Source organism: Acomys russatus, chromosome X (assembly GCF_903995435.1).
Source record: "Acomys russatus chromosome X, mAcoRus1.1, whole genome shotgun sequence".
Lineage (NCBI taxonomy): Eukaryota > Metazoa > Chordata > Mammalia > Rodentia > Muridae > Acomys > Acomys russatus.
Window position 1 is genome coordinate 117,963,242 of NC_067169.1, and position 24,478 is coordinate 117,987,719.

General features: G+C 51.0%; 1 protein-coding gene and 1 pseudogene across 1 annotated transcript; one reads left to right on the plus strand and one right to left on the minus strand.

Annotated features, from left to right (window-relative positions):
• Positions 1–2,029: 2,029 nt before the first annotated feature.
• LOC127185497 (X-linked lymphocyte-regulated protein 5C-like) lies at positions 2,030–11,036 on the minus strand. Its single transcript, XM_051141934.1, has 9 exons — positions 10,947–11,036; positions 10,729–10,816; positions 10,167–10,236; positions 9,273–9,307; positions 7,193–7,310; positions 6,357–6,456; positions 4,786–4,884; positions 2,198–2,302; positions 2,030–2,104 (listed from the first exon to the last, which is right to left on the minus strand). The coding sequence occupies exons 1-9, from the start codon at positions 11,034–11,036 to the stop codon at positions 2,030–2,032; spliced, it is 780 nt and encodes a 259-aa protein (XP_050997891.1).
• Positions 11,037–22,522: 11,486 nt separating this feature from the next.
• Positions 22,523–24,278, plus strand: LOC127185498 (PWWP domain-containing DNA repair factor 3A-like; annotated as a pseudogene).
• The last annotated feature ends 200 nt before the right edge of the window (positions 24,279–24,478 follow it).

Below are 24,478 nucleotides of genomic sequence, written 5' to 3' on the forward strand. Positions count from 1 at the left end.
ATCACAACCCAGGGTTAGTCCTTGGATGGTCAGCAAGGTCCAACAAGGCGGCTCCCCTGCAGTACAGGTGAACAAGATGTAACCTAGCCTGCCTGCACTTGAAGCATCCCACCACCTGCGGCCTTGACTGCCCTGACTCTGAGGTTTTAAGAGGCCATATCCCCGAGGCTCACACTCCACACCACATACTGGTTTTTTGTGCACCCATCTGACACTTGGCTTACCCTGCTCCTCGATTTATGTCTCTCTGGGCCCCACCCTCAGCATACCTCTTTGGCAGCTGGTTTCACCCCACAGGATCTCATTCACATATACGGCTGGCAGCCAGATAGAACCTGCAGCAACCTCCCGGTGCCTGGAGCTGAAGACCTCTCCGTGTGCTCTGGGCAAGGAGGTCACAGCTACGGCCTACTTCTTGCTCCAAACTGCGACAGCTGCATGTGCCTAAGCAGAGCGTGGACACCCCTCCCAACTTCAGCTGAGGTCACATCTTGGAGTAGCTCTGCAGTGTCCCATCCGTCTCAGCCCTGACACTACCTCTTCTAGCTGCCCACTTCCCTGTGATCTCACCACACTGTCATATCCTCCTGTGCCAAAATGGAGATTAAGAATTTCATCGTACCATCCAAGTATGGCAGATATAGAAAAACATAAACAGACAGCATAAGTGGACATCTAATGAAAATTTAAAAAATAAAAATAAAAGCACACACTATTTGAAAGCTTCAGCAGTCTATAAAAATGAAATTCTGCCATTTGTAGTCACATGGAGGCAGCTGTAAGGCATTGAGAGAGAAAACATGCTGATACAGAAAACCAAGTAAATCCTATTACTGCACGCATGCACACACGCACACACGGACTGATGGACGGACTGACCTGAAACCAGAAGAGAGACTTTTAGGAACAGGGCTCATTGGAAGATAGCAAATTTGGAATGAAATAAAGGTTTGACGATGGTGGCTGGATATACACTATGCTGATGTAACACTGCGGATATCATTTATTTATAAAATGATAAGCTCAAATTTTAATTAAATTTAAAAAACAAGAAGAGAAGGGTCATTCATATGAAAACATGAAAATGGGAAGTATGAAAAAACATGACAATCACTCTTTTGAGACAAGTTTTCTGTTTAACAGTATGCTATACAAATACAAAAATGGGAACATTATAAGTAAATTATGAGATGACTTGAAATGGATTGAACAAAAGATTTCAAGGCTTTAAGAAATAGGAACTAGAAAAGAAACAATAAATCTTAATTCAGAGTTAGGTGTACATCTAGGCTGAGTAATAAACATGAATGAAGCGCACTAAAAAAGATGCTCATGTAAACACTCATCCAAAATACCAAAGCCATAAACGCCTACTCAGATAAGTGTGGACAAACCAAAGGTAAGGGCACGCATCTTCCATCCAGTGTTGGATACAGCGCTGAGATGAGTCTGCATGTCTCTGGGAAACACCAGAGTCCCACAACAAGCTCAAACCCTAACTGGTAGGTCTGGGCTCTGCTGTGGGGGGAATCATGTAAACAGTTTAACACATGTGAACACACAATCTTGAGGTGTGCTCAGCAAGTCTGAGAGAGCATATAGGGTAGGATTTCCATTAAAGACACGTTTGCAGCAGACCTGGCTCTGTGACCCAATGAATAAGTGAGAGCATGCACAGAAGAAAGAATGAAACAAAGAAAGAAATGGGTCCCATCTTTATTCACTTCTTCCTAAAATAAGGTAACATTCCCTTTGGGGAAGTGACAGAGAACCAAAGGAGCCAAGGAAAAAAATCAAATGACACTTGCTTCCAAAATACAATTCCTGGAGAGAAGGTATCCCCCTTGCAGTCATGGGGTTGGAGGTTCTACACTTCACTGGTGCTACTCACAGAGCTACTGGGGGTTCACTTAGTGGTTGACACTGCGAGTCTTATTTGTAACACACACAATGAAGGGAAAGAGCTGCACTGAGTACTATTAACAACCTCCTGGCACAGCTAATGCTCCCCGTCATCCTACAGTGAGCTTCAGATGGTTTCTTCAGAGCGGTCAAGAATCAGGGACTGAAGGTAGGTTTCAACAAGGGACACATCTTGCTCTTGCTGTTAGAAAATGGAGATTTAGAGAATCATTATCACATCTCTGCCAATAGGAAGCCAGCCCGAGACGCACAGAGTTCCAGACACAGGTCTTACGGTTTCCATGAGGACTCTGTCCTGCGCCTTGGAGATTTCCTTCTCTACTTCGCTTTCTCCACCACCAATAAAAGTTTGGCGATGTTCACTCAAGTCCTTGGCTTTCTGAAAAACAAAACGAAGCAAACAATCCCTACTTGAGCCCTATGAAGCCCGGACTTGACACCTCACCTCATATAATCATAAAAGTAACAACTTTGCAGAGCCAAAAGATGCTTGTGATGAGTTCAAAGTTAAGAACTGTGGTGGCTTTGTGTGCATCTACATGGCCACCCCACAAAAAGTTCCAGTGCCACGTTTGAACACAGAATCGCTGTGGGACGAGAACAGCTGAGATGCAAATCTCAGAAAATGGTTAGATGAGCAGTTAAAGGCCACACGGAGCAGACATGGAAAAAGAGGCATAGGCAGGCCCATGTTGGAGACACCCCAAGGTTTCCTGGGGGGAGGAGGCATTCATCCACCGTGCCAGTGGGGCTGTTACTTTCACAGAGAAGACACAGCATGCAACTGCAGGACCTTTGAAGCTAAGAAAAGCTGGAGTGAGGAGTCAATCTCCTCTGGTCTCTCAAAGAACACCACAGCGGCAGAGCCAGAGGAGAAAGAACTGGGTCTGTCATCTTCCGTCCAGAAATTGCAAAATGCCTGCCCTGTCTCTGCCCTATCCCCAGGGACAGAGGAGCTTAGGAAGAGGCCACATGCATGCTGGCCAAAAACAGGCATGGGAGGGTAGCTTGCTGGGCACGTGGCTGAAAAGGGCACAAGGTGACTTGCATTGGTGAAAACATAGGGTTTCCTTAGTGAAGACAAAGTGCAGGGAGCCACCTGGTCAAAGAGCAGAAGCAAAGCATGGCCAGGGGACAGGAGTCACTCCAGGGGAAGCTGATGCACTAGGAGGAGGGAAGACTGTCCCAGAAGCAGCCAGGGAAGCTCTGGGGGCTGGGTGTTTGCCAAGGACACAGGGGAAGCAGGGAGAATTGAGAAGGAAGGCCACAGGGGAGTGTGGAAGAGGCAAAGTCCCTGTTTCAGGACAGCAATCCCTCAAGAGCTGAGGACTAGGAAAGGAGAGGGAAAGGTTGAGCGAAGAAGCAGAGGGAGATCAAGAGAGTGAGAGGCAGAAGAGCACAGGGCACAGGGCAGGGAGCCCCTGGGAAGCCAGAGAGGCCCAGGGGTCTCTCTCTAGTGCTGCTCACATGGAGCACTCACAGTTAGAAGCAAGCCTTTCCGGTGGGTTCTGTGAGCCAGTTCCCAAGCAGCATTCATCTGCATCAGAGCTGCGCTTTCTTAAGCTCTTCCTAAAGGACTGGGTGTGTGTAGGTGGCTCTCACGGTCTTGAAAAGTATTACTTTCCTGTGCACGTGTATGTGTGCTACAGTGTGGAGACTGGAGAGCACAAAAATCTAAAACTAACTTCCTTCACATGTACTAGTTTCCATGTATGCCCGGGATCCACTGTTTATGCGCCTTCCTGGACTGCTCACATTCCTCTTGGAGGCAGGGTCTCTCCATCAATCACGGGGCTTGCCAATTTGGCTCTGCTGGCCCTCCCACAAGCCACAGGGATCCTTGTGTCTCTACCCTCACACCTCTGGGATTATAAGCACATGTGGGATGTTATCAGCATGGGTTGCACACGGACGCTAGGGATATTCACAAGGGTACTTCTCCCCATGTAATCAGCCTGGGTTGCACACGGGTGCTGGGGATATTCACTAGGGTACTCACTGTGTTAAGAGCCTGGGTTGCACACAGACGCTAGGGATATTCACTAGGGTACTCACTGGGGCATAATCATGCATTCTTCTCGTTAGGATCCCAAAAAACAAGTTAATTTACTTGGATGCACTGCGCTCTTCAGTGGAGCTGTCCAGATCATATTTGAAGACAGACATTCCAAAGTGTATTTTAAGGAGATCACCAAAAAGACTTCCCACTGAAGGGCTGCTCTGACTCCTGGAAGTATAGGTGGATGCCAAGGTCACTTAGGACCTGGAGCTACAGGCAGGGTGCACTTGCCAGCAGACAACCCTCTATTCAAAGACGGTTAATCCTCTACCAGCTTCTTCAGCCCCCACATCTCCTGAGTAGAAGTTGAAATACAGGACCCCCACAAATATCAAGGATAATGCTAGTACTGGAAGACTGCCAAACACTCACCAGGAAAGGAAACAGAAGCTCCCCTCTCCTAGTGCTTGCTTCACTAGCCTGTCCAAAGGGAAGGACGCAAAGAAAGCCAGAAGGAGATTCTCCAGACATGCTAATTTACACAACTCCTTCATCCACTTGAATACCAAAATGTCACCAGAAGTCCCTAACTCATCAATATGGTGCTGAATGTGCATTCTCCTTCCTAAGGAAATTTCCAGTAAGTGCTAGAACAGTGTCCACAAATGGTCATCAGTTTCCTGAGTTAAACAAACCCTCGCATTCCTCCTGAATGAGGAAAATATTCCAAAGAGAATGTGATCATGAATTTCAAAGCTAATTACTTTCCCCACAGGTTGAGAAAGGACCATCTGTCTTCAGCTTTTATAGACACATGGTGTGAAGTAAGGGTGTGTTCTGTTAACAAGTACACTCTACCAGACCTTCAAAAACGTGTCACATATCTCCTTAGAGTTTTCAAGCTTGGTTTCATGATAATCTAGAACAGTCTCCAAAATCTCCATTTGGTGCTGTGTTATAAGCTGAAAGAGAGGAAATCAATGACAAATTGTCAGTAAAACTGAACATACAGCCCAGCTGCTTAGAGGAACTGCTTCCCGTGATGTTTCATGTCCTCTTACTCATCATCAAGTTTGAAGATGTGACTTTCCATACATAAAACAGCATAGCAATGTCTGAACGGCCGCAGGGTAAGAAACTCTGGCAAGCCTGTCCAACATTGCCATGAAACAATTATTCATTTTGAAATTAACATAGGATCCATCTAATCTGTGGATTCCCTCCTTACCAAAATTAAATACAAAACATTCATTTGTAACCCAGTTTTCATAAAGTTATTAACTTTCTTGCCAAATTAAATGAACACAAAGAGCAGCTTCCAAGGAAACATTTCTCTCCAAAAACAAACAAACAAACAAAAACAAAAAAACCTAAAACAACAACAACAAAAACCCAAAACCAAAAAACAACAACAAAAAAAGAAAGTCCTGACCTAGGCTTCTTCATCACTCAGTCATTCCCACACTGTGACATGCCATCAACTACACTAGCAACCAAAGAAGAGAAGAAGGGAAGACCAATAGCATATATGTGCCTCTATTATCAAGCATTCCATAGCAACATGTCAAAAAGTGAAACCATTTAACACCTAAGTCTAGAAGGATCAAGCAGGCAAGGATTCTTCACTTTTAGGAAACTGAGGCCCAGAGGTAAATTGTTTTCCTGAGTCAGCACAACTAGCAAGGGACTGGACTGTGACTGTGCTGCAATAAATAGGTGGCATTTCAGAGGCCATGCATCTGACCACCTGACTGGACAGTGCCTCCAATCTCCTTCAGGATCTCTGCCTCTGGTTCCCCACTTTGGGAAGCCAGAATCTTCAGGGCAGCCCCATCCAGCACTGTTCAGAATCCAGTGGCTGCCCCCCGCTTCCCTAAACCTCAGTCCCATCTCCAGTTTAAAGGCAAGTCAGTCGTCATCACACCCCCTTCTCCATTGTGGCCTGAAGCCTTTCCCCTCTTCTCCTCTGGGACTGGGCTGGTCTGACCTGCAATGCAGCCTCTGAAAGCTGAGTCTCCACCTGCTCTGCCACAGCCATACTGACTGTTCCCAGGCTGCATCCCAGATCACTGTGTCAGAAGGCTGTGTTGGGCCTGCTGCTCCTGGGTGTCTGCACATCTTGGATCATGAAGGGCTCCCCCCGCCTCAGCATACACTCCCATACCTTCTCCTGCACTCTCTCCAGGCAGTGACTGCTCAGACCCCCGACTCCACACCCCAACCCACCCCCATGCTGGCTCCTTATTCAGTCATCTCTCCGCAGAAAAAGAAGCCAGCCTGGGAGGATGGCCAGTGTCTCCTCACCACAGCCAACACCCTGCTTGTCTCTCTGGGCTCATGTCCTGCCCCTTTCCCTCCTGACTGGCAGCACCGAAGCTTAGCCACTTCAGACACTGACACAGGGCATCTATTCCAAGCTAAAAGGGTCACTCACAGCAAGCTGTTCCTCCTGCTCCCTTGCTCTCTCCATGTCCTCCAGCCACTTCTGGTAGATGGGCCCACACATCTCGGAGTAGTTGGAGTGATGCTCCTGCCTGTAGTAAGCACAGTACTGATGGCTGAGCCTGGTCATACTGGGTGAGGGTAAGGCAATGGCCCACCCTCATCCTGTTGAAGCAAGAGCTAGGAGCAAAAGACAAAGGGGAGATGCACTAAATTGACACATGAGAGGCACAAAGGGGACTCTCATTCCAGAAGAATTCTGTCTGAAGCCACTACCAGAGACATCATCTCATGCACCTTCCTTCTTGGATACTGAGGACTTTTCCAAAGACTGCATTTCTGGCTTAAAATTAGACTTGTCTTTCCTTCTCCTATGGAGTAATCTATAGAGTCTGAGAGCCTAAGTCCTGGTGGTGAAAGTAACATTCCCTTGGCTATATGAGACTTACACTAAGACCGCACAGAACCCTTTACCCACACGGCCCTGATGACTTACAAAAGAGAGCTCTGAGGGTATATCCTAATTGATATAGTTTTTTAGAACATAGAGGATTAGCCTTCCTCATAGTAAATTATCTGCTGGAGGAGAAACTGTTCTCTTGCCAGGCCTGTAGCTGACACATCTCTGGTCCATGAAAGGCATTGGAGGTTGGGGCGAGGCCCTGTCACACCAGTCATGAATGGGACTAGGTCATAAAGAAAACTGCAGTGCTATGTAGATCCCATTAGCTGTTCCACTCTACGTAGGATTTCGATGGCAGCCAGCAGTGACTTGGTTAGGAAGAGTGTGGGCTGCAGGATGTCCTTTCCAGAAGGCCACAACTTTACCTAGACTTCTGCTGGGTTTGGAAAATACTCTGGAGGTTTTCATTCAGGCTTCTGAAAGAGGCATTTATGTCCTTTTTAAACTGCTTCTTCTTTGCCATTAGGAACCGGGCAATGTCACCTAGACCAGAAAAGAAATGACTATCACTTTAAATCAAAGATCCAGAGGAAGAAGCGCTTTCTCATCCTGGACAGGTCCCCTATGTGACAATGCGAGTAAGTACAGATCTGTGGTCCAACTGGCCCTTGGTTGCATTTTTTTTTTTTTTTGGCACGATCTTGTGTAGCTCAGGCTGGTCTCAAGCTTGATAGGTGACTGAGGCCAACTTAAAGTTCCTAATTCTCCTGCCTGCACTTCCTAAGTGCATCGTGATGGGGCATCGTGCTTGACTGACAACCACCACTGACAAAGAATTGCATAGACAACTTCAACACCCACCCAAGCAGCTCTTCGGCATCAGAAAGAGCAGTGCTGCCAGACATCCTCGCACACTGTGCACACTGGCTAAGAACTGACGATGCCTCTCTACTAATGCTGTCTTAGGGCAGCCTATACGAGTGAATTGAAGGTGCCCGGGCTTGAGGGGCATGTGACCCACTGGCTTGGCTACCGAGGAGGACAGAAAACAAACCAGTGTGGCATGTATGGTGTTTGCATGCGACTACACTTTTCCTCCAGGTCCATGGTTTGCTGCCTTCAGAGTCCCCTGACAGGCTCATAAATATGTATAGACTAAAGGCTGTTTTCCATGTCCTCCTCTGGCAGGGGTTCCTGGAAGAGAGTAACTTTGGAAAGCCAGGAAAAGAATATGACTTAATTCACAACTGGAAAAAAAGCTGTTGAAATGAAGAGTGCCACCTGTGCAGTAAGTTAAGGAGCAGAGCTTTACCTGCTGGCCCTTCCTCTCTACTGACACCCACTCCTCAGCGGTGCAGGAAGAAGGGAACTCTCCCCACCACCTTGCCCACAGCTACAGCATTCCCCTACTCACAGCAGCTACTTCAGTGTTCAGTTAAAGGTAGCCCCTGAAGGCCAAATGACAATTTACCCTTCGAAAACATCCTCTGAAAACTGGGAATAAGGCTTCCTCAAGACCCAGCTATTCCACTCCTTGGAACATACCCAGAAGATGTGCCAGTACACAACAAGAAAATTTGCTCAACCATTCTCATAGCAGCCTTATTCATAATAGCCAGATCATGGAAACAGCCTAGGTGTCCCTCAGCAGAAGAATGGATAAAGAAACTGTGGTACATTTACACTATGGAACACTACTCAGCTATTAAAAACAAGGAAATCCCAAAATTTGTGGACAAATGGATTGAACTAGAAATGATCATGAGTGAGTTAATCCAGAAGCAGAAAGACTCAAGTGGTATATACTCACTTATATCTGGACACTAGCCCAAGGGGCCTGTCCCATGAAAGTATTTACTTACCAGGAAAGTGGGTCAGAGGGGAGGACATCCTATTGGGTCTCTAGGTGAGAGAAGCATGGGAAAATGGGGAAATAGAAGGATCCAGAGGGTCCTAGAAACCTATAAGAAGAACATTATGATGGGCAGATCTGGGCCCAGGTGTCCAGCATAAACTTTGGCACCAGCCAAGGACAATACATGCAGTAAACTTTGAACCCCTACCCAGATCTAGCCAAATGGACAGGACATTCTTTACAGTTGAATGGAGAGTGGGGTCTGACTTTCACACAAACTCTGGTGCTCCATATTTGACCACGTCTCCTGGATGGGGAGGCCTGGTGGCACTCAGAGGAAGGATAGCAGGCTACCAAGAAGAGACTTGATACCCTATGAGCACATACAGGGGGAGGAGGTCCCCCTCAGTCACAGTCATAGGGAAGGGGAGTAAGGGGAAAATGGGAGGGAGGAATAGGAGTATACAAGGGATGGGACAACAACTGAGATGTAAGAATAAATTAATAAAAAAAGAAAGCAAACATCCTCTGAGAGACATAACTCTTACGTGAGTCCTGCTGGCTCTCAGTGACCACGTTCTCACCATGCACACATAGACTGTGGGGTTGGAAAGAAAGTCCTGGGCCTGCCAAGATCTGCTCAGGCATACCTTTGACATCTTGTATCCTCTTCTCAACAGATTCCCTGTGGAAAAATGCACACAGAACCCTTGATTGCGGACAAACATGCCAAGCTTGCTTTGAAGGCTAGGAGAGGCATGCTGTATGGGAGAGACAAGAGCTCATGTGGAGGGAAGTTGGGGTTTCCTCTCTTTGCGTCATTGCTTTTATTCCTTTCCTCACACTGTCACCATGGCCAACGAGTTCACTGTAGATGCTTAGGGGCACATGGGTAAGGGTTACTTTGCAGAGCATGGGTTACCCCAGGAAACCCACCCCAGGCTGGATCTTGGGCAACTTGTGACAAACTCATCCAGGGTGTTGTTCCCTGCCAAGTGAGGACAGCTCTAGGGGAGTGTCTCCTCTCCTCAGGCAGTGGCTTTGTGTCCTGTCCTGGCAGTGTACGGATTTTTATACTGACTGTTTACTGGAACCCATTCACCCTATGGTGGCATCGGGTTCCATAAAGGTGTACCCACCCAAGGTCCTGCACGCCATCCTTCCTCAGTACCCACCTGCTATGCCTCCTGTATCACCCAGACAGTGTCTCCTTCACTTTCATGCCATGTGACCATGTGCAACCTCCAGAATCTGCCTCTAACGCCTGGCCCCCAAGGCTTCCCTTCAACTGCCTGCCCCTTCCCAGTCTCCCCTCTGAGTTCAGGTTGTGTTATTGTATCGACCTATCTGTAATCTAGAATGCTCAAGTGACAGAAAACAGGTGACAGCGGTCTCTTTGATGCTGCCTTGTGTTGCTTAGCACCACAGTCTCCACTTGGATCCATTTTCCAACAAAGGCCTAAATCTTTCTTTGTATGCCTGCACATGACCACACTGAAACTACCTCATGGGACAGACAGGCCCATGTTCCTTTAAGACATCACCTGGCCTCTTGCACATCTGATCCTGAGGAACAGCTGCCCAACTCACTGATATCATCTGCTGGGTTGTCTTCTGCATCGAAAGAAAGGGCAAACCTTTGTAAATGAAGTGTGCTGCTCTCATCAGCTCACACAGGAAACAGCTTCACTCTAGAGCTGTTTGATCCCGTGGTCATCAACGGTTCTAAAGCATCCCCCCGGGAACCCATGCCCCCCAGGCTCTCCACTAGACACAGGGGAGACTCAGCTCGGTGTGAGTCTCAGGTACACACATTTGTACCAGGGTCACAGGGATATTCCCTCTGACCCACGGGCTTCTTCAGAGACATGTGGGCTGGGACCAACAGCTCTGTGAGCCTTGCATCTCTGCCATCCAGCACAGCATAAGAATGTCAGGTGGGGACTGAAACACAGCTCATGCTTGAGTTCCAGAGGTCAGTGTCAGAATATCCCTGTGTCCTGTCTCCACCGCTCCACCCCACTGCCCCAGTGTTCCACCTGCCCAGGAGTAGTGGGATGTTCCCTTGGTTGTCCCCAGCCCTATATTCCCCATATCAGGTGTTACCAGGGGTAACAGGGTCACAGTTCTGAGAGTCATCTGATGGGAGAGTCCCATCGACTCTTGGGCGCTTGGCACTTCTCTCCATGGCCTTCTAGATCCTTGGTTGACACGGCTGGGACCTTCCTGGGCCAGACAGGACTCCTGAAGTGAATGGACAGTAAAGACACCAAGAAGAATTTCATGACTGCAATGGACACAGGGACCAGGACTCCACAGCCTACAGCCATGTGTCCTGGCACTAGTGCTGGAGCAAGGAGGAGGCGGGACGGGGACATCAGTAGCCCACCAGGAGCTATCACATTCTGCTCCATTCCTCTAGCGGAATGCAGAGCTCTCCATAATCCAGTAGCCTTTCAATCTCAGCCCTTTCTCCTGAGTTGTTGTTCCTGGCATAGGATGAGCTTGGGCTAGCCCCCAAACCTAGTGACTCGATATTGCTGTCTAGACACAAATGCCAACCCACTGGTGGCCAACGAGCTCACTGGAGCCATGTCTGGGCACTTCATGTTTGAGCCTTGCTGAACAGTCAGGTGAAATCCCTATCCACTCTCAGTCTGGATGCCTCAGAAGCAACTCGGGGGACCAGTTGTGCAGGAGAGACCAAAAAAATTACACCTGAGGTAATTGCAGAGATTCCCCAATACGCTCACCCAAAATGGCAAAGTAGGCAGCAGAGGGCACAAGGTCTCTGCAGTCCCTAACAAGCACTATAGAAGCCAGGAGTGTGACGCATGCTGGCTTGTCTCTTCAACAGAAAGGAGGTGTGCACCTGTTTTCCACCCGGAAGCCTCGGCCTGCTTGTGGTTAATAACCTGGTGATCTGTACCACCTGCAGGGTCAGGCCACACCCGCATCTCCCAGGCTATTATGTTTACCTTACACCCTTCCTCCCTAGACCTTCATCCTTAGTTTTGCTTCTCAGTCAATAGAACCTTCCTTAGGAGAGAGGTCAAAATGTACTTTATCTCCTGGTGACCTCCATACTGTCTGTATGGCTAAAACCACAGCAGACCCTAAGTCCCTACTCCAGGGAACCCCTCCTCCTGGTAGAGGTCACAAGTACACTGCAAAGGAGATTCTGAGCAGTTAGGCCTGAATATTCCTTCTATACGTGGAATTGAGATGGCTGTTACCCAGAAACTTTTCCCCAAAATTGTACTGTACTAGCCAAGTCTAAAATAAAACTGCCCAGGGCACACTCTACAAGTCTGAACCAACACCTGCTGACTAAGGCATGCTGGGACAGGATCCCCTTCTTGACTCATGAGGATCATTACTGTGCCTGTCATGGCTTTTTCAGGGACCCCTGTGATGGTCCACACCTCTGTGTGTGGGAACTACAGTCACCCAGGGAGGGGTCTCTTCTATTTGCACCTGGACCTCACCTCACAGGCTGAGCTTTGACTCTACCACGCACAGGCTTAATCTTATCCCCCAAACTCTGACAGTTTCCCCATCACTGGACTTCACCAAAGCATCCTCTGGCAACCAGCCACCCACCGGGATGGTCCTATCTCAACATCCTCCACTTAGAAACCTCTTTCTCTTTACAGGAAGGTAACACCTAGCCACAGCCAACCCCAGAAGCGTGATGTTTTCTCATAGGCTGGAATAACATCTACGCAGGAGAAAGGCCCAGCAGGTGGGCCCAGCTGGTGCACTTACACTTACATCTTCAAAAACCTAGGAGGACAGGGCTCATGATACTGCCTGCAGACCCTCCTTAGCCACGAAGGTGGGCCACACCTAGCTAAACCTCCCAGAAAAGAACAACCCTTGCCTCTGCTAAAGCAAGCATGACAACACAGGCATATGCCTGACAGAGTGTGACTGTCCTGGGGTGAAGGCAGGCAGATGGGCTGGGGGTGGGGCGTGAGGTGTTGGGGGGTACGGGGCATGGAAGGGGCAGTGGAATGTGTGAAGGCTGCATCTGGGCAAGCATGCAGGGAAGATGCCTGAACAGGACACTGTGGGACTAAGGCCTAGGAAGGCCAGGGACACCCTCAACTCTCTTTTAAATGGTCCCTCCTGTGGAACTATGGACTGACTGCAGTAGAATGTCTGCACTCCATGGAAAGACAGTGTCCCTAGACCCTCAACCTGCACACATGCTCTCCTGTCACTCCTCTTAGACCCTGTGGCCCTGACAAACCTTCCCCAGGCTGACCCCTCGGGCCCTTTCCAGTTTGATGGGGAATTCAAGCTCAGTATGTCACCTCCTGGATAACCATGGGTCCCAGGATACCTAGTTACTGTGCTATGGAGAAAGGCCTCACAGCACTGTCCCCTCCTTAATCCACTCTCTCCCTCTCCCTCAAGAGGGGTCACAACCTGTGTGACTTCACTTCTGGAAGTGAACTACCCTGGATCCCATGAGAGTTTGTCCTTCAGCCTGGGAAACCCAGGTCACAGCAAGCCACCAAAACTCCCCTTATACTGGAGGGTGGTCACCGTTAGTGAGAAGTTACTTTCGCAAGTGTACTACAGTGGGTACGGACATTACTCACTACACTAGGGATATGTACCTCACATAAATCTCCCCCTAACCCCTCTTACCATCAAGGGTGCTCACAGCTAGCTAAATGTCACTTCCAGAAGCGAACTACCCTGGGTGTCACAAGACTTTGTGCTCTAACCTGGGACTGGCCTCCACCCCCAACCGCCACCCATCACAGCAAGCCCACAAAACTCCTCTTACCCTGGAGAGTGGTCACTGCTACTGAGACATCACTTCCGGAAGTGTACTACAGTGGGTCCAGACATCAGTCACTACACTAGGGACATGTACCTCACAGCAATCTCCCCCAACCCCTCTTACCATCAAGGGTGCTTACAGCTAGCTAGATGTCACTTTCAGAAGTGTAGTACCCTGGGTCTTACGAGACTTTGTCTTTAGTCTGGGACCCCCATCACAGCAAGATCTCAAAACTCTTCTTACCCTGGAGGGTGGTCACTGCTGGTGAGAACTCACTTCTGGAAGTGTAGTACAGTGGATCAGCACATCAGTTACTCCCCTAGGGACAGGTACCTCACAGCAATCTTCCCCCAAACCCCCTTACCCTGGAGGGTGCAGACAGCTAGCTAGATGTCACTTCCTGAAGGGATCTACCCTGGGTCTCCTGAGACTTTCTCCTTCAGCCTGGGAACCCCACTTCATCACAGCAAGACCCCAAAACTCCTCTTACCCTGGAGGGTGGTCACTGCTAGTGAGAAGTCACTTCTGGAAGTGTACTACAGTGGGTCTAGACATCAATTACTCCCCTAGGGACATGTATGTCACAGCAGCAATCTCTAAGGAACTACTCTTGCCCTGCAGGGTGTTTCCAGCTAGCTAGGTGTCAACGCCTTGGGTCTCGCGAGACTTTGTCATTAGCCTGGGACCCCCTGTCATAGCAAGATCTCAAAACTCCTCTTACCCTGGAGGATGGTCACTGCTGGTGAGAACTCACTTCCGGAAGTGTACTACAGTGGGTCAGCACATCAGTTACACTAGGGATATGTACCTCACATCAATCTCCCCTAACATCTCTTACCCTGTAAGGTGCTCACAGCTAGCTGTACGTCACTTCGGAAAATGTAGTACTGAGAGTCTCGTGAGACTTTGTCTTTAAGCCTGGGAACACAGCAAGACCCCCAAATTCCTCTTACCCTGGAGGGTGTTCAGCTACTGAGAAGTCACTTCTGGAAGGGTAGTACAGTGGGTCGGGACATGAATTAGTCCCCTAGGGACATGTACCTCACAGCAATCTCCCCCAACCACTCTAACCCTGGAAGGTGCTCACAGTTAGCTAGATGTCACTTCCAGAAGTGAACTACCCTGGGTCTGGCGAGAGTTTGTCCTCCAGCCTGGGACCCACCACCACGCCCTCCCACCACCACGCCCTTTCCTGTCACAGCAAGCACACAGACTCTTCTTGCCCTGGAGAAGGATCACAGCTACTGAGAAGTCACTTCAGGAAGTGTACTACGTAGGTCAGGACATCAGTCACTCCTGTAGGGACATGTCCTCACAGCAATCTCCCCGCCACCCTGCTTACCCGGGAGGGTGCACACAGCTAGCTAAATGTCACTTCCGGGAGTGTAGCACCTTGGGTCTCGCGAGACTTTGTCATTAGCCTGGGACCCCGCCCCATCATAGCAAGATCTCGAAACTCCTCTTACCCTGGAGGGTGAGAAGTCACTTCCGGAAGTGTACTACAGTGGGACTAGATATCAGTCACTACACTAGGGACATGTACCTAACAGCAATCTCACTGCAACCCCTTACCCTCGAGGTTGCTGACGGCTAGCCAGATGTCACTTCTGGAAGTGTAGCACCCTGGGTCTTGTGAGACTTTGTCTTTAAGCCTAGGAACCCCGTATCACAGCATGACCCCAAAACTCCTCTTACCAGGGATGGTGGTCACAGCTACTGATAAGTCACTTCTGGAAGTGTACTACAGTGGGTCTGGACATCGATTACTTCCCTAGGGACATGTATGTCACAGCACTCTCCCACTGAACCTTCTTACCCTGGAGGGTGCTCACAGCTAGCTAGATGTCACTTCCAGAAGTAAACTACCCTGGGTCTGGTGAGAGTTTGTCCTCCAGACTGGGACCCACCACGCCACCAGCCGCCCCCCTCCCCCGCCCTTGCCTGTCACTGCTACCATACAAACGCTTCTTACCCGGGAGAGGGGTCACAGCTGCTGAGAAGTCACTTCAGGAAGTGTACTACAGTGCTTCTGGACATCAGTCACTCGACTAGAGACATGTACCTCACAGCAATCTCCCCGCAACCCCTTTTACTCGGAAGGGTGCTCACAGCTAACTAGATATCACTTCCGGAAGTATAGTACCCTGGGTCTCGCGAGATCTTGACTTTAGCCTGGGACCAACCCCCGCCCTCGCCCCCCCCCCCCCCCCCCCGCCGTCACAGCAAGATCTCAAAACTCCTCTTACCCTGGAGGGTGGACACTGCTAGTGAGTACTCACTTCCGGAAGTGTACCACAGTGGGTCTGGACATCGATTACTTCCCTAGGGACATGTATATCACAGCACTCTCCCGCTGAACCTTCTTACCCTGGAGGGTGCTCACAGCTAGTTAGATGTCACTTCCGGAAGTATAGTACCCTGGGTCTCGCGAGATCTTGACTTTAACCTGGGACCACCCCCCGCCCTCGGCCCCCCCCCTCCGCCATCACAGCAAGATCTCAAAACTCCTCTTACCAGGGATGGTGGTCACAGCTACTGATAAGTCACTTCTGGAGGTGTACTACAGTGGGTCTGGACATCGATTACTTCCCTAGGGACATGTATGTCACAGCACTCTCCCACTGAACCTTCTTACCCTGGAGGGTGCTCACAGCTAGCTAGATGTCACTTCCAGAAGTAAACTACCCTGGGTCTGGTGAGAGTTTGTCCTCCAGACTGGGACCCACCACGCCACCCGCCGCCCCCCTCCCCCGCCCTTGCCTGTCACTGCAACCATACAAACGCTTACCCGGGAGAGGGGTCACAGCTGCTGAGAAGTCACTTCAGGAAGTGTACTACAGTGCGTTTGGACATCAGTCACTCGACTAGAGACATGTACCTCACAGCAATCTCCCCGCAACCCCTTTTACTCGGAAGGGTGCTCACAGCTAACTAGATATCACTTCCGGAAGTATAGTACCCTGGGTCTCGCGAGATCTTGACTTTAGCCTGGGACCAACCCCCGCCCTCGCCCGCCCCCCCCCCCCCGCCGTCACAGCAAGATCTCAAAACTCCTCTTACCCTGGAGGGTGGACACTGCTAGTGAGTACTCACTTCCGGAAGTGTACCACAGTGGGTCTGGACATCGATTACTTCCCTAGGGACATGTATATCACAGCACTCTCCCGCTGAACCTTCTTACCCTGGAGGGTGCTCACAGCTAGTTAGATGTCACTTCCGGAAGTATAGTACCCTGGGTCTCGCGAGATCTTGACTTTAACCTGGGACCACCCCCCGCCCTCGGCCCCCCCCCTCCGCCATCACAGCAAGATCTCAAAACTCCTCTTAACCCTGGAGGGTGGTCTCTGCTAGTGAGTAGTCACTTCCGGAGGTGTACTACAGTGGGTCTGGACATCGATTACTTCCCTAGGGACATGTATGTCACAGCACTCTCCCACTGAACCTTCTTACCCTGGAGGGTGCTCACAGCTAGCTAGATGTCACTTCCAGAAGTGAACTACCCTGTGTCTGGTGAGAGTTTGTCCTCCAGACTGGGACCCACCACGCCACCCGCCGCCCCCCTCCCCCGCCCTTGCCTGTCACTGCAACCATACAAACGCTTCTTACCCGGGAGAGGGGTCACAGCTGCTGAGAAGTCACTTCAGGAAGTGTACTACAGTGCGTTTGGACATCAGTCACTCGACTAGAGACATGTACCTCACAGCAATCTCCCCGCAACCCCTTTTACTCGGGAGGGTGCTCACAGCTAACTAGATGTCACTTCCGGAAGTATAGTACCCTGGGTCTCGCGAGATCTTGACTTTAGCCTGGGACCACCCCCCGCCCTCGCCCGCTCCCTCCCCCCCCCCCCCGCCGTCACAGCAAGATCTCAAAACTCCTCTTACCCTGGAGGGTGGACACTGCTAGTGAGTACTCACTTCCGGAAGTGTACCACAGTGGGTCTGGACATCGATTACTTCCCTAGGGACATGTATATCACAGCACTCTCCCGCTGAACCTTCTTATCCTGGAGGGTGCTCACAGCTAGTTAGATGTCACTTCCGGAAGTGTAGTACCTTGGGTCTCGCGAGACCTGGTCTTTAAGCTGGGACCGCCATAACACAGCAAGACCTCAAACTCCTCTTACCCTGGAGGGTGTTCAGCTACTGGGAAGTCACTTCCAGAAGGGTAGTACAGTGGGTCGGGGCATGAATTAGTCCCCTAGGGACATGTACGTCACAGCAATCTCCCCGCAACCCCTTTTACTCGGGAGGGTGCTCACAGCTAACTAGATGTCACTTCTGGAAGTGAGCTACCCTGTGTCTGGCGAGAGTTTGTCCTCCAGCCTGGGACCCACCACGCCCTCCCACCGCCTCCGCGCCCTTTCCTGTCACAGCAAGCACACAGACTCTTCGTGCCCTGGAGAAGGATCACAGCTACTGAGAAGTCACTTCACAAAGTGTACTACGTAGGTCAGGACATCAGTCACTCCGCTAGGGACATGTCCTCACAGCAATCTTCCCCGCCAACGCTTCTTACCCTCGAGGGTGCTCCCAGCTAGGCAGATGTCACTTCCGGAAGTGTAGTACCTGGGTCTCGCGAGACTTTGTCTTTAGCCCGGGACCCGCATCACAGCAAGACCTCAAAACTCCTCTTACCCTGGAGTGTGGTCACTGCTACTGAGAAGTCACTTCCAGAAGTATACTACAGTGGGTCGGGACATAAATTAGCCCCCTAGGGACATGTACCTCACAGCAATCTCCCCCCACCCTTCTTACCCTGTAGAGTGCTCACAGCTAGCTAGATGTCACTTCCGGAAGTGTAGCACTGAGGGTCTCGCGAGACTTTGTCTTTAAGCAGGGACCGCCAAATCAAAGCAAGACTCCAAAACTCCTCTTACCCTGGAGCGTGTTCAGCTACTGAGAAGTCACTTCCGGAAGGGTACTACAGTGGGTCCGGAGATGAATTAGTCCCCTAGGGACATGTACCTCACAACAATCTCCCTGCAAGCACTCTTACCCTGGAGGGTGCTCACAGCTAGCTAGATGTCACTTCCAGAAGTGAACTACCCTGGGTCTGGCGAGAGTTTGTCCTCCAGCCTGGGACCCACCACACCCACTCCCTCTCCCATCCCCCGCCCTAGCCTGTCACAGCAAGCGCACAAATTCCTCTTATTCTTGAGAGGGGTCACAGCTACTGAGAAGTCACTTCAGGAAGTGTACTACAGTGGGTTTGGACATCAGTCATTCCACTAGGGACATGTCCTCACAGCAATTTCCGCCCCAACCTCTCTTACCCTGGAGGATGCTTGTACCTAGCTTGGAGTCACTTCCGGGTGAACTGCCCAGGGTCTCGCGAGACTTTGTCCTCCGGCCGGGAAACCCCACATCATCACAGCAAGACCCCAAAACTCCTCTTATCCTGGGTGGTGGTCTCTGCTACTGAGAAGTCACTTCCGGAAGTATACTACAGTGGGTCAGGACATCAGTCACTCCACTAGGGACATGTACCTCACAGCAATCTCCCCGCAACCCCTCTTACCCTCGAGGGTGCTCTCAGCTAGCCAGATGTCACTTCCGGAAGTGTAGCGCCTTGGGTTTCGCGAGACTTTGTCTTTAGCCTGGGACCCCCATCACAGCAAGATCTCAAAACTCCTCTTACCCTGGAGGGTGGTCACTGCTGGTGAGAACTCACTTCCGGAAGTGTATTAGAGTGGGTATGGATATCAGTCACTACACTAGGGACATGTACCTCACAGCAATCTCACCGCAACCCCTTATCCTCGAGGGTGCTGACAGCTCGCTAGATGTCACTTCCAGAAGTGTGGTACCCTTGGTCTCGTGAGACTTTTTTCTTTAAGCCTGAGGAACCCACATCATCACAGCAAGCCTCCAAAACTCCTTTTACCCTGGGTCACAGCTAGTGAGAAGTCACTTACGGAAGTGTTACAACAGGGTGGAAAATGCGTGTGCATGCCAGAGACTGGCCACTCCTTGTTCCATGCTGAGGGCCACCTGGAAATCATGCATGTGTGTCTAGGGGCTTGGGGTTGCGCATACCTCAGCAGAAAACAGCCTAGCCCTGTTAAGACTAGCAAGGGGCAGAAAAAACCCACAGGCCTCTCCTCTCCTTTCAGACATGTGGACCGAGAGAACATCTGTAGTGCCCAAAGACATCAGAGTGGGCCATGTAGATTGTCCCAACCATTTCCCCAAGCAACACTGGCTGCCTGGTCCCCTCCTCTTCCTCCCTGAGTCCCTCTGAAAATGCTCCTGGACTGTCCTCCTGGGGCCTAGGCCACTGTGTGTGTGGCATTTGGGCGCCAGAGATCTCCACAGGAAAGTATCCTGGGTCCTGTTACCTCAGGAAAGCATCCTGTGCCTTGTCACCTCAGGAAAGTATTCTGTGCCCTGACACCTCAGGAAAGTATCCTGAGTCCTAATACCTGGTCACTCACCTGGAGGAACACACCTCACCAAGGTTGCCCCGAACCCTGCTTCCCCTCGCGAGGGTGGTCATGGCTAGTCAGTCCTCACTTTGGAAAATATCAGGCCTCTGTGGAAAAGCACGTGCATATGCGTGTACCCATCCACTCACTCCTTTTCCTTGGTTAGGTCCACCTGCAGTCATGGCTGCCTGAACAGGAAATTGTGCTCTCGCGGCCTGGAAGGGCCCCAAACAGGCACAGATGTGTTTTATGTAGGCCCAACTGTGGAAGTGTGGACCTGGATGAGTGTCTCTGTGCGCAAGGACGTCAGCAAGGGCCCTGTGGCAGAGCCCTAGCCCTTCTGTGAGCACACAGGCCTTCCTGCCCACTCTGCTCACTCCCTGCATTGTATCAAAGCTTTTCCATACCACCCTTGCTGGCCTCCTCCACTCTGAGGTGGAATTCAGGCTCCTGACTTTGGTTGGCCTCAGGGACTATCCTGGGCCCCAATACCTAGTCACTCACTTACAGGACATACATAGCTCACCACAATCCCAGAGACCCTCTTTCTCCTTGTGAGGAGATCTGGGGGGATCTTCCTGGCACCCCTCACTCCTGGAAAGCATTCTACCTTAGGGTAAAACATGTTTGCTGTCTGTGGACCTGGGCAATGCTGTTCCATCTGGTGAACCTGCTATGCCCTGCCCCTGCCCCTTCCCCCACTGCCCATGCCCTCCATACCCAACCCTTCCTTCCCCCTCTCCTCCCTCCCCCCCCCATAAGCAAGAATGCTTGACTTGCAGCTATCAGGTGTGCTTCCATAAACTGGGGGCTCACCTAGGACCTGCAGAAAGTTCCTGAGGGCTCGGCTCTCTGTGTTCACTGCCCTCACATGTGCAAGTGTGGGTGCCTACAGAGTCTGAGATACTGAAAGAGCCATGTGGAAGGTCCCTGATCTCTGCAGGAGCACATGCACTGCTGTCCGGCCCACTCCTTAGAGTCCCTAACACCTTCACAAAGTTTTCCCAGGCAGCCCTTTAGGGCTTTGTCTGCTCCAGGGTGGAAGAGAGGCCCATGAGTTACATCACCCCATCACAAGGCTACTCTACCCCTAGGTATAGTGGCCACCCCCTGAATAGAGGCATTCCAGCAAATATAGATATATGAAAGCTCACAGCAGCCCCAATCACAGGGGCAAAGGCCCAAATTACCCCCTCATGATGAAGACACAGGCCAAGCGGGGTACATCCATACAACAGAATACTATCCCGCCCTGAGAAAGAAAAGCACTGCCACTCCAGGAACTATGGAAGCGTTTTCAGTGAAATCGGTCAGACAAAAGTCACTGTCTATAAGGATCCCTGGATGTACCATGGACAGAACAGAAAAACCCTGAGGAAGCGAACTTCCCAAGCTGGGGCTATCTAATCTGGTGAGAAAACATCTCAGTGGGTGCAGGGATGGCTGCATAGAGCAGTAGGCATACCTGGGGACAGCCTAATGGAACACAGATTCCTGTGTGCTTGTAGGGCAGTGAGAGAGAGAGAGAGAGAGAGAGAGAGAGAGAGAGAGAGAGAGAGAGAGAGAGAGAGAGAGAGAGAGAGATTTGGTATAGGTATGTGTCTGTGAGTGTCCCTGTGTGTGTTTGTGGGAGGGTGGGAGGGTGAGAGGGTGCTGGTGCTGGTGCAGATGCTGGTGCTGGTTTGAACGACATAGCATCCACAGCCTGGGGCTTTTGAATATCTGTTTCCTAGTAGATGGCACTGTTTGGGAGGTGTGGCAGTGATGGAGGAAATATGTCACTGAGGTTCCCAAAGCTTCCTGCCATTTGAAGTTTGATCTATCCCCTTCCTGTTTGAGATTCAAGATGGATCTTTTGATGATGCTGCCACCTGAATCCCTGAGCTGCTTTCTATCCTGTGTAGGTTCATGCTTCTCCACATTTTCTGCCAAGCGACCTAGAACACTCATTTGCATCTGGAGAAATAACATGCCTGCCTTCCGAATTCTGGCAGGTGAAAAGGTGTCCTTCTCAGACATGGCCCCTGACCTTATAGGAGGCAGAGCGGAACTGTCATCTCTTGTCTTGCCTTGTCCCAGACCTCTGTGGTCAAAGGCCCTGTACCCTGGAATGGCAGCATCACCTTCTGTGGTCCTTGCACACGCACGCTTTCATGCCTGCAGCTGCAGGGGTGGGGAGATGTAAGTGAACAGTCAGCCTCCCGGTTGGATTAGTACTTCCTGATTTCCACAGAGAACTGGCTACTAGGAGAAAATGTTCTTCTCCCACCCCTATGACATGGTGGTTGCCATGACAACAAAGGGGAACAAACCATTCTTTCCTGTTTACAGATACATTCGGGAAGGATACTCACAGACTGGAGAGGAGTCACTACATAGACACGCAAAGCGTATAGGTAGGTGCCTGCAGCCAACCTGAGTGCCTGTGTGAGCTGAGCTGGTGAGTGTGCCCTGGGAGCGTGTGTGCTCTTTCACGGGACAGGAAAGGGGCTCACTACTATTGTCTGAAGTGAAGCCCCAAGGACTGGCTGCTCACCCAGCCCTGTCTCTTTGTCCTCAGGTGACAGCTCTTTGGTGCCAGCTTTATCATTTCAGGCCCTGAAAGCACAGTTCGCCAACACATGTAAATGGATGCCTCCTCTCTGGCGATGATTGTCACATGTGCTCTTGACAGAATGACTGTATTTGTGTGGCAGCACCTTATGCTAGATAGTTGTGGCTTGTGTTGTCTGAGAGAGAAGCTGGAGGGCATTAAGGAGGAGGTGAGTGGCAGTGGTGGGGTTGGGTGGGAGTGGGGCAGAGGGTGAGGGGGCTAAGAGTGGGAGGCAGATGCTGACCCACAGTTCCCTTGGAGGACTGTGGATCCCAAGTGGTGTTACTCTCTTGGCCTGGATACCTGACACAGGAAGTAAGAAATGCCCCCAAAAGACAGCTGCCTCTAAACTGGCCACTAATCACAGTTAGGCAGACCAAGGTAATCCAGGGAAGAGAAAGCTGAGCACATTCAAGCACAGGCCTCAGAGGGAGGGCCCCAGCCTCCATGGAGGGCACTTGAGGTAAAAATGATCAGCAGGCTGCCTCTGGGCCACCGAGGAGGAGGAGGAGGAGGCGCAGTAGAGGTAGAGACCTCGCCCAAAGCCCCGAACCCACGAGCAAGAGCAAGGTGTGCAGGCCTAGAGATCCGGGCTATTGGAGCCCAGAGGAAGACCTCGCTCCCAGAGGACAAGGAGGACCCCAGCCCAGGGAACCTGAAGCCGGGTGCAAAGGGGGCATCAGCAGCCTGCTTGCCTCCTATCCCGAGGCTGCGAAGGTCGCTCAGCCTTGCTAGCAGAAAAAGGAAGATCCTCATGCTGTGTCCCCTGTGCAGGGTCCCAGAGCTGGTACCTCATGTGCACTCAAAGGCAGCCAGCACCAGGTTCCAGAGGAGAGGCTGTCAAGAAGACAGCCAAGCCACCAAGGTGGCTTCTTCTGCCCACGGTCTGAATACCATTGAAGAAGGAATGCTGGTTCAAATGTCAGGACCTTCCTTTCTGGCCAGCGGTGTTCAAGAGCATCAACCAACACGACAAGATGGCGAGGGTGCTGTTAATCGAGGGCAACATGCAGCTTGAGCGCAGGGGTGTCCGCGTCCCTCTCCGCAAGCTGAAGCCTCTGGACTGTGGGGAGAAGAGATCGTTCTTGAGGAGAGCCAGCAGAGTGTACGGCCGGGGCATCAGCTGGTGCTTCTCAGTGATAGACCACTACAGAGAGGGCCTGGCCTGTGGCTCCTCCCTGGGCTCCTTTATGGACTACTACACCTCCCCAGCCAGCTCCCCCCTAAGGAGGGCCATCCAAGAGGGCGACCTGCACATTGACTTCCCCAAGGTGAGCTATGCTGACTTGGAAGACTGGGAGGAGGAGACGGCCCTGGCTGCAAGAAATTCCTGCCTGACCGCACCAGGGCTGCCTGGGACAGAGCCAACAAGAAGATTGTAGACTTCATCGTTAAGAGGAAGGGGCCGACCACCACCTGCTGGACATCGTGAAGGGCAGAAAACAGTCCAAGCGGCTGGACAACCTCCGCAAATCAAAGAGGGAAGTCTTCTGCATTGAGACCTACCTGGAGGATAATGGCCAGTTGCATCTCGTGGCCAGGCATTTGCAAGAAATAGCCAAGGAAGCAGATGAGGCCCTGCTCTCCCTGACAAGAAGCGACATAGTGCGCTTTACCATGGAGGTTCTTCTTCCAGAAGCAATCATCTACTCCATCGCTGCCCTGGAGGAGCTCAGCTACAAGGAGGCAGAAGAGAAGTACCTGCGTGGCCCGCCCGTGCACTACCGCGAGAAAGAGCTCTTCTACAAGACCATCTTAAAGGCAGCCCGGCCCGCAAGAGGTCAGCAGCCGGGATTCAGACTGCCAGCATCCCTCCTGTGCTTGGTCCCACTTCTTAGAAGGGACCTCCCTCCTCTCAGCCATCACCCCTGCAACTCCCCAAGACAGGAGACAGGAACCATCCCCCAAAGAGGAACATGCTTGAGCCTGTGAGGCAGGCTATGGGCTCTGTGAAAGCTCCTCACTGCGGGGGTGGGGAGCTTTTTCTTCCTCCCCTCCAAGTAAGTGTTCACTTTCGTGCTTGACAGTTCATATGTCT